The sequence below is a fragment of the Chaetomium globosum genome, genomic scaffold, assembly GCF_000143365.1.
Source record: "Chaetomium globosum CBS 148.51 scaffold_5 genomic scaffold, whole genome shotgun sequence".
NCBI lineage: Eukaryota > Fungi > Ascomycota > Sordariomycetes > Sordariales > Chaetomiaceae > Chaetomium > Chaetomium globosum.
This window is the reverse complement of record NT_165980.1, coordinates 394,537-408,110: the sequence shown is the minus strand read 5'-3', so window position 1 is coordinate 408,110 and position 13,574 is coordinate 394,537. Positions and strand designations below refer to the sequence as shown.

General features: G+C 54.8%; 5 protein-coding genes across 5 annotated transcripts in view; 3 read left to right on the top strand and 2 right to left on the bottom strand.

Moving 5' to 3' along the window:
- Positions 1 to 1,022: 1,022 nt before the first annotated feature.
- On the bottom strand, positions 1,023 to 2,317 carry CHGG_06960 (uncharacterized protein; the record flags this gene model as incomplete). Its single annotated transcript, XM_001224615.1, has 5 exons — positions 1,023 to 1,318; positions 1,384 to 1,564; positions 1,615 to 1,920; positions 2,036 to 2,118; positions 2,191 to 2,317. The coding sequence occupies 5 exons, from the start codon at positions 2,315 to 2,317 to the stop codon at positions 1,023 to 1,025; spliced, it is 993 nt and encodes a 330-aa protein (XP_001224616.1).
- A 325-nt stretch (positions 2,318 to 2,642) lies between these two features.
- CHGG_06959 (uncharacterized protein) lies at positions 2,643 to 3,572 on the top strand (the record flags this gene model as incomplete). The annotated part of the gene is made up of 1 exon (XM_001224614.1): positions 2,643 to 3,572. The coding sequence occupies one exon, from the start codon at positions 2,643 to 2,645 to the stop codon at positions 3,570 to 3,572; it is 930 nt and encodes a 309-aa protein (XP_001224615.1).
- Positions 3,573 to 6,439: 2,867 nt separating this feature from the next.
- Positions 6,440 to 6,734, top strand: CHGG_06958 (uncharacterized protein; the record flags this gene model as incomplete). The annotated part of the gene is made up of 2 exons (XM_001224613.1): positions 6,440 to 6,480; positions 6,551 to 6,734. 2 exons carry the CDS (start codon positions 6,440 to 6,442, stop codon positions 6,732 to 6,734), a joined length of 225 nt encoding a protein of 74 aa, XP_001224614.1.
- A 2,459-nt stretch (positions 6,735 to 9,193) lies between these two features.
- On the top strand, positions 9,194 to 10,583 carry CHGG_06957 (uncharacterized protein; the record flags this gene model as incomplete). The annotated part of the gene is made up of 2 exons (XM_001224612.1): positions 9,194 to 9,400; positions 9,735 to 10,583. 2 exons carry the CDS (start codon positions 9,194 to 9,196, stop codon positions 10,581 to 10,583), a joined length of 1,056 nt encoding a protein of 351 aa, XP_001224613.1.
- A 985-nt stretch (positions 10,584 to 11,568) lies between these two features.
- The window catches only part of CHGG_06956 (uncharacterized protein), a gene marked incomplete at both ends in the record, with an annotated part of 4,034 nt that continues 2,028 nt past the window's right edge, over positions 11,569 to 13,574 (bottom strand). The window contains one exon of the mRNA XM_001224611.1: positions 11,569 to 13,316. Coding sequence (XP_001224612.1) covers positions 11,569 to 13,316 — 1,748 coding nt within the window. The remainder of the gene's footprint in view (positions 13,317 to 13,574) is intronic.

Sequence of the window (13,574 nt, the reverse complement as noted above, 5' to 3'; positions counted from 1 at the left end):
CAAGTGGCCAAGTGTATGCGAGATTTAATTAGAGCATGTCACGGATGTGCCGATGGGCGGAACCACAGGCCAGTCGCTAAACAAACCAATCAGGGAACCCACATGAGTAGCTCAGTGAGCTCATTGGAGGGTACAACTGAGCACACTGAGCACACAGGACTTAGATAGGTATATAGTCACTCGTTCTGGAGAGCTCTGGGAGTTCTCCAGTTAGCAATCACAACTACAGTTTGCTACAAGCTCGACAGCCTACTGTTGAGACAAGTCTTTGTTGTGCACCCTTGAGAGATTACCTTCAACCGAAGCTGAACCCTAACAGGACAGGGTCCTGAAGTAGGTTCGTCACAGAGCAGCGGGTGGTTGGCACCGGACAGCACGACTCAATGGTGCATCTATTGACATATCTAGAGGATGTGTTGGCAATTCGATGTACCAGGTAGTTATCCGACATACTCTTCGCCGTTAGCCATATCTGCCCAGCAGCAGTCAGTCTGTGAGTTGGAAGTGCGTTTGTGAATTTGAACTGAGTGTGTTTGACACCATCAGTGTGAGCTGTCATGTCGGTGATGTGTCAAAAGTCACCTTGGCTCTGCGAACATCAGCTATCTCAGTGGCATGCACTTGTAAAAAGTGTAAAATTGACCATCCACCCCACCCGTCTATGTTCCTGTCAACTCAGTCCCTGGGTGGGGGGGTAAAGTGTGAGTGTAAACTCGTTGGCGACTCTGGTGCCCTGTTGACTCCGGTAGAGTGCCACGCCAATGTAGTGTGCCTCGTGTGAGACATGTGCTAATGTACAGCATTTCGTAGTCTAGCTATTGTAGTACATCAGTTTGTCCACATCGATCAGGTGGATGTCCTCGGTATTTCGATATCTAGCAGCTGTGGTGGCATTTGTCCTCGTCCGCATTAGCCATAGTCTAAGTGCCATGGTAAGGGGTCCGTCGGCTTACGGCAAACATGGCGTTGATCTGCTTGAATGGTAGAAAATGGCAAGAATGCTGGGTCACAACGAGGGCGCGTCACTCGGCGTCGGATGGGATGTAGGTGTCGGGATCGTTGTCGACACTCAGGAACTGCCTTTTTGCTTTGCGAACGTAATTCTTTTTCTGAGACTTGGGCACCCGCTTGATTTCCGTGGGGTCACACCGGATGCTGTCCCAACTCCTGACGGTGGCGACATTCTTCCATCTGTTGATGAACCATTCCCTATCATTGACCGGGCGGCCGTCGGAAGTAGCCTCGGTTGGGCGAGATGGTCCCATCATAAGCCAGTCCACATGCCTTTTTGCGGAGCTCGTGATCTCCACAAACAATGCTAAATATTATGGATGTTAGTTAATCAGGGGAGAGGGGAGCTCACAGTTCGGCGATGGTACTCACCGCGACACCACTTCTGGACATTGGGGCCACTTCCCGCAATGTCGAGATGACCCTTGCAGAAGTCGAACAGCTCTACAAACAACTGAGGGTCGTAGACCCGCTTCATTTCAGAATGGATAAGCTTCATGTCCTTGTACTGGGCAAATAACGGATGCTCATCCATGTAGTCCTTGATAAATTCCTGACGTTGGTTGGCAGATGGACATCGCTACCGACGGAGGGGTGGCTTACAATGATCCTGTCCAGTGCACGGTGTTGCCAGGTACTACCGTTCCCAACAATGCGACCTCTGCAATAATCTTTGATGAACTCGGCCTGGGACCCCGTTATGCCGCTGAAATTGAAGTCGACCAACTCCTGCTCGCTAGAGATCCGCAATGACAAGAGATATCCGACGCGGGCCTGGTACTCGCATGCCTTCAGACGATCTCGGATGGCCTGATTGGCATCGGTTGTCAGGATCTTGTTGTATTTGCACTTTTGGGAGTGACTATCGTTATCGGTGTTGCCCGGCCTGTCCAGGGTGTTCTGGCCCTCCTGTGTCAGGTTGGCAGTAGTATCGTTCGCTCGTCTTGTGACATCCTGAGCCGGAGAGGGCGGGGGGGTAGGAGTCAGATAAGGCACTGGTGACGACAATCAGTGATCGACTTACTGCGACGACCTGAAGTGCAGTCTGGTCCGACACCTGGCTCGCAGGTACAGTTAGAACGGTATTGCCATGCTTGTCAATCATATCTGCATCGTTCAAAGATTTAGTTCCGGCATTTAGGTATAACTAGCAATTTTAGCTGCAGGAGTCCTGCCTACCGAACGGCTCCTGCACTTGTTGTGGCTGAGCGGTGTCCTTGACTTGTGGCGATCGTGTTTCTTGGGTCTCCGTGATGGCAGGCTCCGATTCTTGCTCGAGCGTTTGGAAGGCGGCTGCTGTCGCCATATTGACGCAGTGCAAATGGTAACTTGGCTGTTTGACAATCCCAAACGTTTTGCGGGTTACGATGGTAGATCATGACAAGAGAAAAAAAGAAGGATGGACAATTCCATAACTATCGCAACTAAAACCATTCTGTCCCGCTAAAGTGCCCTTGTGGTGCTGAGTTGAGGCAGGAGCGATGAGGGACCTCATGTTGGTTTCCAAGTTCGAGCCTCAAAGCGGCTGTTGACCGCATCGGACCCGCCCACAAACCGCCTAGCCGCGAGCGTTGGCAGCTCTAAGGCGGACGAGCAGCACACGTCTAGGATGAGAGAACAAGGATTCTACGATGTGGTTCACCGGTTTTACTATCGACCCCGACACGGTCAGCCTGAACGTACCGAAAAGGCCAAATCAAGACCCAAACGACTTTTTCAGAGCACAGAAACGTGTGCGGCTTGGCGAGGCCAAATCGATCCTCGACCCGCTGCCTGCACAACCGCCGGAGCTTCAGTCCTTCCGCGATACCGCACACCGGATTCGGATCGGCCAGTGGTTAGACGCGGATCCATTCGGCGGGGAAGATGTGGACTGTCCTCCTAATACCCCGATCGAAGTCCAAGGCGCAAGCGTCGCTCCGACCCACCAAGTCTGTGAAAACTTGGCTGGCCAGCGCAACACTCTCGACACAATGAGAAAGATAAGGCAGCAGGTCAACGCATCAGGAGCGGATATGAGGGAGCCAGAGGCACAGAACATGGACGCGAATGAGGAGGAGCAGCAACCATCAGAGTTGCTTTCTGATTTGCTGGCACAGGCGCGACGATCTGATCAGGATAGGACAGCAGAGGATAATGGGTTCGTGGACCCTGGGGAAGAACAGGGTCACGTCGAGGAGCAGACAAGAGGAGGTTTGACAGACGGGAGGTCAGCCCGGGCCACAAGCTCAATTCCTCACTTGGCAGGTTTGGAACTCGAGGACACAACATCGACCATCGAAGATCAGGCCGCGCCGTTTAATCTCTCCCCTTTCGAACTAGCTTTTGCTCTATGGGAGAAGAAACACAACATATCCCGAGCAGCCCACTCGCACCTACGCGAAGTTCTCCAACTTGTCCAGCACATTGACGAATTGCGAAAAAATCCCACAGCGGAAGGATACGGTGGTACACCAACTACATCGTGTCCTACCACGCGGTACATTATGGAAGGCGACACTTCAGGACCAAAGCGTGCTCCCCAGTCGGGTGTCGTACGACAAATCGATGCTGGTTCTTGACATGGGGGACATGGTCCGGTCACTTCTCAGCTCAGGAAGGATTGCGCAGAAGATTTACACTGGCATGGCACAAGTCACTGATGGGCCCATCACTGATCCGTGGCAGGCTAGGTGGTGGGGGGAGAGTATCCGGACTACAAGTGGGAAATTCTTCCAGTACCCGGACGGAAATCCTATCTTCCCATCCGACTTCGTCAGATTACGTTGCAGCCAAAGTGTCGCGGGTTGTCAATGCGGAAGTTGTTAAAAACGACACTCAGGTCGAAGGATGGGGAGAAGAATTGATTGATTGTTCCTCTCAGTGGCGGGCATCGCCCTAACCTCCTTTTTATATTTCTTGTTCAGACCCTAGAACCTCTCTAATACTATTGCATCGGCAACCAGGCTTCGGTGTTTCAATTTGCTACAACTTCCAACACTGGTATCCGCAAGAAGGTTCCATGTGGCGAATCCAACAGAAGTAGCCAACTGTACGACCTCCATCTCGGCCGGGTCCGCTATTGTGGTCTGGACCCCAGAAGCGGACCGCCTGCCAAGCCGGTAATTACTTCTAACACAGTGGGTGTATCCCAGGTCGGACATGCCGCCCGAGATGCATGCGGCCTTCTCGTCTGTGTCGACCAGTGCTGCTTCACCTGGGCCAACTGAATTGTGTTGGAAGACCAACAGCCTCTGATCCAAGGTGTCACACACACAGGAAGATGGGAATTCACACGGCTGAACCTAGGAGGCTATGAGACTCTGCCAAAATCAAATTGTCCTTGTCCCCCTCTTCCTTCTGTAAGGGGGGTTCCAAACCCTTGCTTGATATCTCTCTCTGAGCAGCGATGGTGGCACCGCATGCAACCGCACCTGGCTTAAGCCGACCGATCTCTTGCCACCACGTTCTGGGCCTTGACCCATTGACCCTCCTGTGCTCAGACCTCCTGGTCTGCCTTCCAACAAATTGGTTCTGACCGAGGATTTCGGGATTTCTCTCTCCCCCGATCAGATTGTTCGCCACCTGCCGGAAGTCCACCTCGACTATACATTCGACCCCACATGCACCACTTCACCACCCCCTGACCATTTAACAGCGGACTCGACGTTCATCGTGCGATATATCTTCAACTGGAAAACCATGAAACTCCGGCCTCTACGGTTATCTTCACCGCACAGAGCAGAGCTAGAGCTTGGGAGCTGGGGGAGGCAGTATTTCGTCGACAACTTCGTTGGCCCTGACCGGGTCTCGCTCCCATGGAACCTGTTCTGTGATGGATTTGGCCTTTACAATAACAACTACGTCTCGATCATTGGGATTTATATCACCGCGTTGTTCTTCGAGGAATGGTTGAGGAATCGCCGCGAGGGAATGTTTCCTCTGACCTTGCGTCCGTTTGGTGCCAAGATAGCCGACGTCTTCCAGGCCCTCATCCACCTCTCGGATCTTGACAAGGGTAAATGGATGGAGATAAACGGAAAACAGACATTTGTGTGCAGCTTTGTCGCATACATCACTGGCGATATGCTTTCGCAGCAGAAGTTGTCTGGCTGCAAATCCCACCAAGCAGCTCTCCCATGTCGCAACTGTCAGGTCAGGATTGACGAGAGATCGGATCTAGGGTTTGACACAGTAAAAAATGGTCGGTATCGCTGGTAGCACATCGATGACATTGCATATATTCAGTCCCTCGCAACCGAGACAGCAAAAGCCCCAGCTGAGACTAAGCTCGGTATTCATAGCGACTTCAAACTCATCAACAACCTACTCCTGTTATTTCCAGCTCTGTATCTCATACGAACACGGCCAGTGGATGCTGCTCATTCCGAATTTGCTGGTTTAGCCCGAGTACTGACTGATTTCCTTTTCGAGGACGAGGGCTTCTTGCACGAGAGGTATCGGAAGGAGATGGCGTTTGTCCTGCAGACTTTCCCATTCCCCCCCCGGGTGGCCGAGGATCCAGAACCCCAAGACGCATCGCAACTCTTTTCGAATGAAGGAGTATGGCCGGCTCGTCGTCATCTCCCTGATGCTGATGTCGGGCTGGTTGAAGTCAGAGCATATCAAACCCGAGTTTAACCAACTTCTTGTCACCTGTGCAGGCCAGTTTCTCGATGTCTCGGATTTCACGCATGATACCCGGAATTTCAGAGCCCGGGAATGGCTCATCACTGCGTACTGGAAATTTGCACAATCGGTGCTTACTATCTTCAATCGCTCATCGACTGTTTCTCCAACATAATTTCGCCGTATCGTCATTTCCGGGAGGCGGGCAGTACAATTTATGTGCCATGTTCTCGGTGAGGGCAAAAGAAATGCGGGTCGACCGCAGGCAGCTCCGCCAACACCACTCTTCCCCAACCAACAGTGGCAAGACGAGGAAGCCTCTCGTTCTATCTGGGAGGGAAAGCGCCATCGGATACAAGGCATTGGTCACCAGATATGAAGGCAGTCCGGGCGATGATCAAATACGCAATGGCAACAGGAAGGCTGGAGCTGAAGGAGGAGGAGAGTCTAGACCAGTCACAGTAGAAGAAGCCGACACTCAACACCACGAGCCTCAACCACGAGCCTTAACCAGCAGGTCCCGCTTTAGCTGCTGAAGATAGGACGCTAAACACTTGGAAAAAGTAGCCTCCAAGCTGATCTGCTAACAACAACCAAGGCAAGAGGTAAATGGTGCAGCGAGAAAGAGGGAAGAAGTAGGGGGCTTGTACGAGTTAAAGGCAAAACGATTTGATCCGGATGTAATGTAGTTAGCGTGCTAAGGCCCTATAGGCCCAGTGCCTCCGGGCGAAATAAATTCCATCCATCCATCCATCTATTGCCGACTTCGCCGATTTCTTCTAACTTCACCACCACGTCGCCGCCGCCGAAATTCGCCGCGATGGATTCGCCGATTGATCCTGCTGTGGCGCCGCAGCCAACGTACGACATACCGAACCCGCCAGGCGGAGGAATTAATGGTCAGCCCGCCGCGACGATTGACGATCTTCAGGCTCATCTCCAGGCCCACGCCGGGAGGCATGGTTTTGCTGTCATCCGACGCAACGGAGGCAAACTGTCGAGGAGACCCAAAGAAGCCCACACGCTACATGATCTGCTGCGACCGTGACGCTATTCGCAAGGCTCAAGGTTTCGGCAACCGCAAGACAGGCACCTCAAAGAACGATTGTCCTTAGTATGGCGTTGCCTCTGCCCGTCTTGCTGATGACTGGCGCTGGACCTTTCGGCTCAAACACCCTTCCCATAACCGCTCACCCTCTCTCGATCCATCTGTACACAAGCTTCACTGGAAGTTGGCGTCCACCCAGACGAACCTCCTCCAAACCATCTCAAAGCATAAGGCCATCGGATCACGTGAGGTAGCTTCCACGTTAGAGATGCTGTGCCTGGGTCTCTCGTCAAGCAAAAAGACATCGACAACGCCCGCCAGCGCCTACGCCTCACTGCGCTTAACGGTAGGACCGCTGTCCAACAGCTCATCAGCATCCTTATCGACATGGGCTACAAGCATCGCATCCAGTGGGCCGAAGAGGACCCTACCCGCCCTGTTGCCTTCGTTTGGACTTACCCGTGGTGTGAAAGTATGTGGAAGAGATTTCCAGAGGTCATCGGCTTAGACAACACCTACAAGACCAACCGCTTCAAGATGCCGCTCTTCCAGGTTACTGGCACAACAGATATTGGCTCCTTATATAACTGTGCCTTCGGTCTCGTGTCAACTGAACGCTGCGACGGCTACGACTTTCTCCTTGAGTCTATCTGTCACGGATATGCCGACGGGCGGAACCACAGGCCAGTCGCTAAACAAACCAATCAGGGAACCTACATGAGTGGCTCAGTGAGCTCAGTAGGAGGGTACAACTGAGCACACTGAGCACCTTTGTAGGAGCCAGCCAATCATGACCCAGGAATGGGAGAAAGAGCTCAGTGAGCTCAGTTGGAGGGTACAACTGAGCACACTGAGCACACAGGACTTAGATAGGTATATAGTCACTCGTTCTGGAGAGCTCTGGGAGTTCTCCAGTTAGCAATCACAACTACAGTTCGCTACAAGCTCGACAGCCTACTGTTGAGACAAGTCTTTGTTGTGCACCCTTTGGCTGCACCGAATCTAAGCACCCTTGAGAGATTACCTTCAACCGAAACAGAACCCTAACAGGACAGGGTCCTGAAGTAGGTTCGTCACACTATCGAATCGATTCGGGCCGAAATCTACGCCGAGCGTCCTAAGGTCGCGATTACTCCGTCATCAACGGCGCCGACGAATCTTTAAGCTGGGCCAATCGGAAACTGTACTTCAGATAGGAATTGAACTCGCGAAAAGGACTGCTTTCAAAAGGGCTCGTTGAGATCTCTCGACTGCCGCAATAAACCCCAAAATTGAAAGTTAATTGTTGCAAACTGTACATCCGGTTCTGGTTGTACGTGGTCTCATTGGCCAGAAAAGTGGGACACAGCCCGGGCAGTCAACTGACATAGCCCGGCTAGCAAAACTCCCGATTTTATCGGCCCAGGTCTCTTACCCCTCGCGTATCATCGCCCCTCGGTGCTTCGAAGTCGTTCATAGGTCAGGGTAACCTAGGGATCGCTAGACTCCGCTAGCAAACTCGGCAGCAGAAGGGCGGCAAAAATTGGTTGGGAGACCGGCGGGACCAAGAAAGTCGGAGATGTCCCCAACCCAGAGAGGCCAAATTAGCCGTCAGGTTGCGTCGCGAAGTCCTCATCGTACACCGTCTCGAAATATTGAACCCACGTGCCAGTGATAGCGCCATCTACCGCACGCAGGGCGACCTGAGCGCTTCTGCCACTTGGATATTGCCCGTTTAGGGCGACGGCTGCTTGGATTTTGCCTCCAGTAAGCTCGACGTACTCGACAAGCTTTCTCTCTACATGAGCTGAACTGGCAGCTGGGATTACGAGGTTTGTCGTCCTCGTGCTGTCTCAGATAACGTAACAAATCTGACACCTCGGATTAGAACCCCCCTTCTCGTTCTGGCATATGAGCAGCTAAGGGCCATCTTCCGTCGGGCTCACCATATACACAGCCCTTCTGAGTCTTCTATAGAACGGCACATGGCCGGAGCGCTCAAGGAGATGCGCAGTCATCTCGCCGCTCTAGTTATCACCAGGCCGGTACCAATCCACCCGCCAACGAAACGAACGGCAGGGATGGGTTGCTGCTCGCCAGCTCCTCTATACCGCCCTCTATAATACTCCCCGCCGAAGATCTCGGCCCTGTCGCCCGTGCCATCGGCGATCTAGCGGCAGACTTTGGTCGACTTTCCGAAGGGGCGTTAGCCACTAACAGGCGGTTGCAGGAGCTGCCACTCGACCACTTCATGGCTATGGGGTACGACATGTCCAAGTTCAGCACCCCTGAGGGCCTGTGAACCTATCTCGCCGCGCGGCAGTTCACCCCTGAAATCGCCGAGGCGACGGCGCAGATTATGACGACGTACGGCAAGCTGTGCGCGCGGAGCCAGCACAATGACCTCAGCACGCAGTTCGGGTTCAGCACGGCCGAGTACGGCGAGGCCGAGGCCAACCTGCAGGAGTGGCTAGAGACTGCTAGTTGTCTCCACAAAGACGCACGAACGGCCTGCCCGACGACACGACCAAGACGGCCTCCTGGGAGATGGTGCTGCACTCGGTGCGGGCCGGCAAGATTACCACGCAGCCCATGACGCCGTTCATACCGCCGGCCGACAAGCGCTGGGTAAACGCCTTCCCCCGAGCCAAGGGGCGGCTGCAGTACACCATCAAGACCAACACCACCATCGCCAGCGTCACCAACGCCGCGCACACCCTCACCGACAAGAGGGGCCCCTCCCAGCTGCGCTCCGTAGCGTAGTCAGCATCTATTGAGCCTCGGCACCCGCAGGCCAGGCCAGGCCAGTCCGCTGTAGAACTGAGCATCATCCCGGGAAGCAGCACCAACACAGCCGTCATCATCCATCCCCCACCACAACACCCCTCCACCCCCCGCCGACTTTGTGAAGGCCACACCAAAAGCAACGGCGTAGTCTCCATCAAAGCCGCGCACTTTGTTAGCATCCGCCACCCCTCCAACACCAACACTAATACCCACCCACCCCTCCTCCCCCTCTCGCAGCAGCGGCAATACCACCACCCCGGCTGGGAGATAGCGGTTACGAGCAATACGTAAATCACGGTAGGGGAATAGAGGGTGGATAACAAAGGCCTTCGGGCAGGCTGCAGAGGAGAGGAAGAGGACCTTTACAGTCCTAGCAAAGGGGATATTGAAGAGAGACTTGAAGGGGGTAACGGAGGAGGAGTTCGGCAGGTCGACTGGACTGTCGACAGTTGAAAGAGTTCGGTTCCGGATCCCAACAAGGGAAGGTATTACAAGGGCTACAGCCCTAATTAGCCTGGCTAGCCAGGAGGAGGCAAAGAAGGCGTGTGAGGAAGGGGTCCTCTGGCAGGCTCAGCTATTCGACTGCGAGCCATACTGGGGAGCACTGCAGGCGACGCAGTGTTATAAGTGCTGGGGATGGGGGCATACCCAACGGTTTTGCAAGGGAAAGGCTACCTGCCCGCGGTGTGCGGCAGGGGTACACGGGGGGGGCGGGAGGGCAGGGGAGGCCCAATGCCCTACCCTGGAAAATAGGATCCCACTTAGGTGTACGGCCTGTGGAGGGAGGCACCCGGCCTGGGTACGGTGGTGCCCGGAAGCAGTTAAAGCCCGGGGTGCGGCAAGGGAGGCATACTTTTTCCGGCCGAGGACCTTTGAGCTGGCCCTTCAGAACAAACAACAACGACAACAGCCACTACAACAGATGCGGAATATTACCTTCCAGGGGGTCCAAGACCCAATGGAGGAAGCCGACGATGGCTTCCAAGAAGCAGGAAAAAGGAAGCGGCTCCGGGGTCGACCCCCCGGCTTCGCTATAGCCCAGGAGGGGGCAAGAAGAGACCCGAGGCAGGGAAAGCTAACCTTTGCGATGCGGGTTAATACAGCGCTGGCCGGCCAAGGCCAGGAGGGAGGTATGCAGGGGGCTGAGTAGGCTCCTTTAACCTGTAGAGCGACGAAGTCTCCGAACCCGATGGCCTGGAAGAACGGTATATAGGTTTTTCATCCGGCTAGGGCTCCCTAGCACGGTTTTCCTATATAGGCTAGCTAGTAGTAGGACCGGCACGCCCCCTGTAGGGTATAACGGCGTAGGAAACAATAACAATAAATCACGGTAACAGACCTGGGCGGGGTGGGGCTATTGCCGAGGGTGCATGAGCTGGGGATGGGGTTGTTGAACCCGACGATGGTGTTGACGAAGGTGGTGTTGGATTTTTTGGGGGGGTGGGGGTGGGGGTGAGGGCAAGTGAGCTGGGACCGCCGGGGAGTGCGAGCCTTTGTGCTGGTGGTGCTGGTGGTGTGGTGCTGGGGGGCGTGGGTTGAATGAAGGGGGGAAGCTGAACGTGAGTGCGTGGAGTAAGACAGACAGACCGCTCGTGTGAAAAGGGGTTTGTTTGTCTTGATTCATCGACTGGCTATACATATAGCTGGCCTAGTCCCCCATCCCAACTCCCCTCCGCCCTCAATTTGACCCAAGACGAAAAACTAACGCTCTTTTCTAAACAAACGCTAACAAAAACATAAATCACTGAAGCCCCTCGGCTCTCCTGCCGGTGTTGACCGCCGCCACAACCCAAAACAAACACCAAACCCCATGTTTTGCCCCAGTACCGCCCTGTTAAAACTGTGTAACTCCAGCCGTAATGCGATGCAAATCCGAGAAAGGAAAAATAAATCAAGGGAGATCATAATGTGCCGTAACGAGTCATGCCGTGCAGGCCGTGATCCAACGGAGTCGCCTCTTTTATGAGGAATGATAGTGCTGAGGAAACCCAAGGGGCTTGGCGTGTCTTCCCGGTCTGGCGATAAGTATAATGTAAAGCCGTGTAGCAATATGCAACGGGAGAGAGCTATGGCTGACATGTGGCGATTTAGGTAGGTGGCGAATGCCCCGGCGGAAGCACGCCGAGATGAACCCTTTAGTCAATCTCGATAACCTCCACCTCTCGCCTCGCGGCCGCGGGGGGCTGCACTGCCTTGCCTTTGGCGGCAACTGTAGGCTGCGGCCCGCGCCGCTCTTCCTCGTCACTCTCCCCATCATCGTCCGCCTCGAGCACAACGGACCAGCTCCCGTCCGCCTTCACACGCAGGCACTTGGTGTGCAGCTTGCCTTCTTCCTCCAGCTGCTTCCTGACCTTGAGCAAGAACCCGTCGATCTGCAGACTGTACGGCCGTGCATCCTTAGAACAGATCGGGCAGCGCCACTTGTCGGGATTGGACGGTTCGGCCGGGTCCCGGCAATCGCACACCACCTGTCGATGCGAGCACTTAATTGACGTTTTCGACGGCCGCGTGTTCAGCCAGTTCTCGAGGTCGAAGCACTCCATGTGCGTACACAGGACTCCGCGCGCGGGGATCTTGAAGATGGTCGAGCTGAAGGGGTCGGCAAGATCAATCGACAGATCAGGCGCCTCGAAGGAGACTTCGTCGTCAAGCGAGGACGTCAACCGCTTCTTGATCGTCCCTAGCGTCTTTTCTTCGCCCGTTACGCCCCGCGACCAGACCGTCTTGACTACGTTGGAATGGCTGAGCGTCTCGAGGATCTCCACTGCTAAGTGGCGGTTTCTGGAGTGCTCCCCGTGTTGACCATGTATGGAAACTAAGAGCAAGTTGGTACCGCAGACGATATAGTCAGTGATCTCTGTAGGCTGGTCTTTCCCGTTGTGCCGTTGCCTACGGACGTCGAGCGGGTTCTGGTTCAGCGTCATGTGAATGTACGTTGGCCAGTCCATCTCCAATCCCACCCACTCCTCTTCACTAACGGCGGCCCTCGAGCCTTGAACCGCACAGCACCGGATCCGCCACCGGAGCGTGCCGTTAATATGCTCAACTACCGGGAGAAGGGCTGCGGGGTCCTTCGACTTGGCCGCTACTAGGGTAAATTGCTCCTCGCTGACATCGAACCGGAACTCGTACATGGTCTTCTTAGGAGCCACGGGAGTTGGCGCAACTGCGAGTGATTTTACAGACTGATAGAAGCGTTCCGTCTCTCCGTCCTTGATGACCCGCTTCGGACTGCGGACATGGGCTTGGTGCAGCGACATCATGACCGATTTCCGATCCGCCGGTTCGTGCGGCCATTCCGTCCGCCCAATCGACGTGCCCTTGGGCGGCAACAGGCGATCGCTCGCCGCCACGAGTCGCTGTCGTTGGTGCGCGCCCCGCTGGACCTGAAACGTCGGAGGCCGAACCATGGAAGCTGGCCCGGGATGCGCTACGTTGGGGGCAAAAACCGTTGGAGGGATTACGGTCTGTAATTGTTGTTGCGCCCAAGGGCTGGGCGGTATCTGCTGCGGCCCAGGACTCGGTGTGGGCTGGGATGGGCGGGAAGACGGCGTGGTGCCAACTGGCGACTGCACCATGGACTGGAGGTTGACGTGTGCGAGATTAGACGTGTTGATTTGTAAGTTCTGCAAATATTGTTGCTGATTTAGTGGCTGATTTAGTTGTTGTTGTTGCCAAAACGACTGCACCGACGGCGGTTGTGGAGCGCAAACGTTGCTAGCCGCTGGGTGTTGCGGGCTCTGCTGGGGGCCATTCCGTATCTGCGGATGAGGTAGCGATGTGTTCGTACCCAGGGGTGCTGTCTGTGTCGGCCCTGTTGCCGTTGGCGCCTGGGAGGTGGCGTAAGGGTTTGTCACGCCTGTAAGTGCTTGAGGTGATGACCCTACAGTCATATTCGTGTACACACCAGAAAGTGACTCGGGACGGTGTGAGGTATGGGAGCTACTTGGTGGTGTTGTGCGTTCTGCGCCGGAGACGTCCGGGTTTCGTGGCTGTGCCTGCCCTTGGGTGGATGCGCCAGCTTGTTGTTGGAGAGCAGTGTGCTCTGCATCGGCGGGAGAGAGGGTTGGATTGACCCGAGGGCTGCATGTGCGCCTGACGGCTTGCTTGTAAAAATGGATGAGCCGGAATTCCGCTGCTC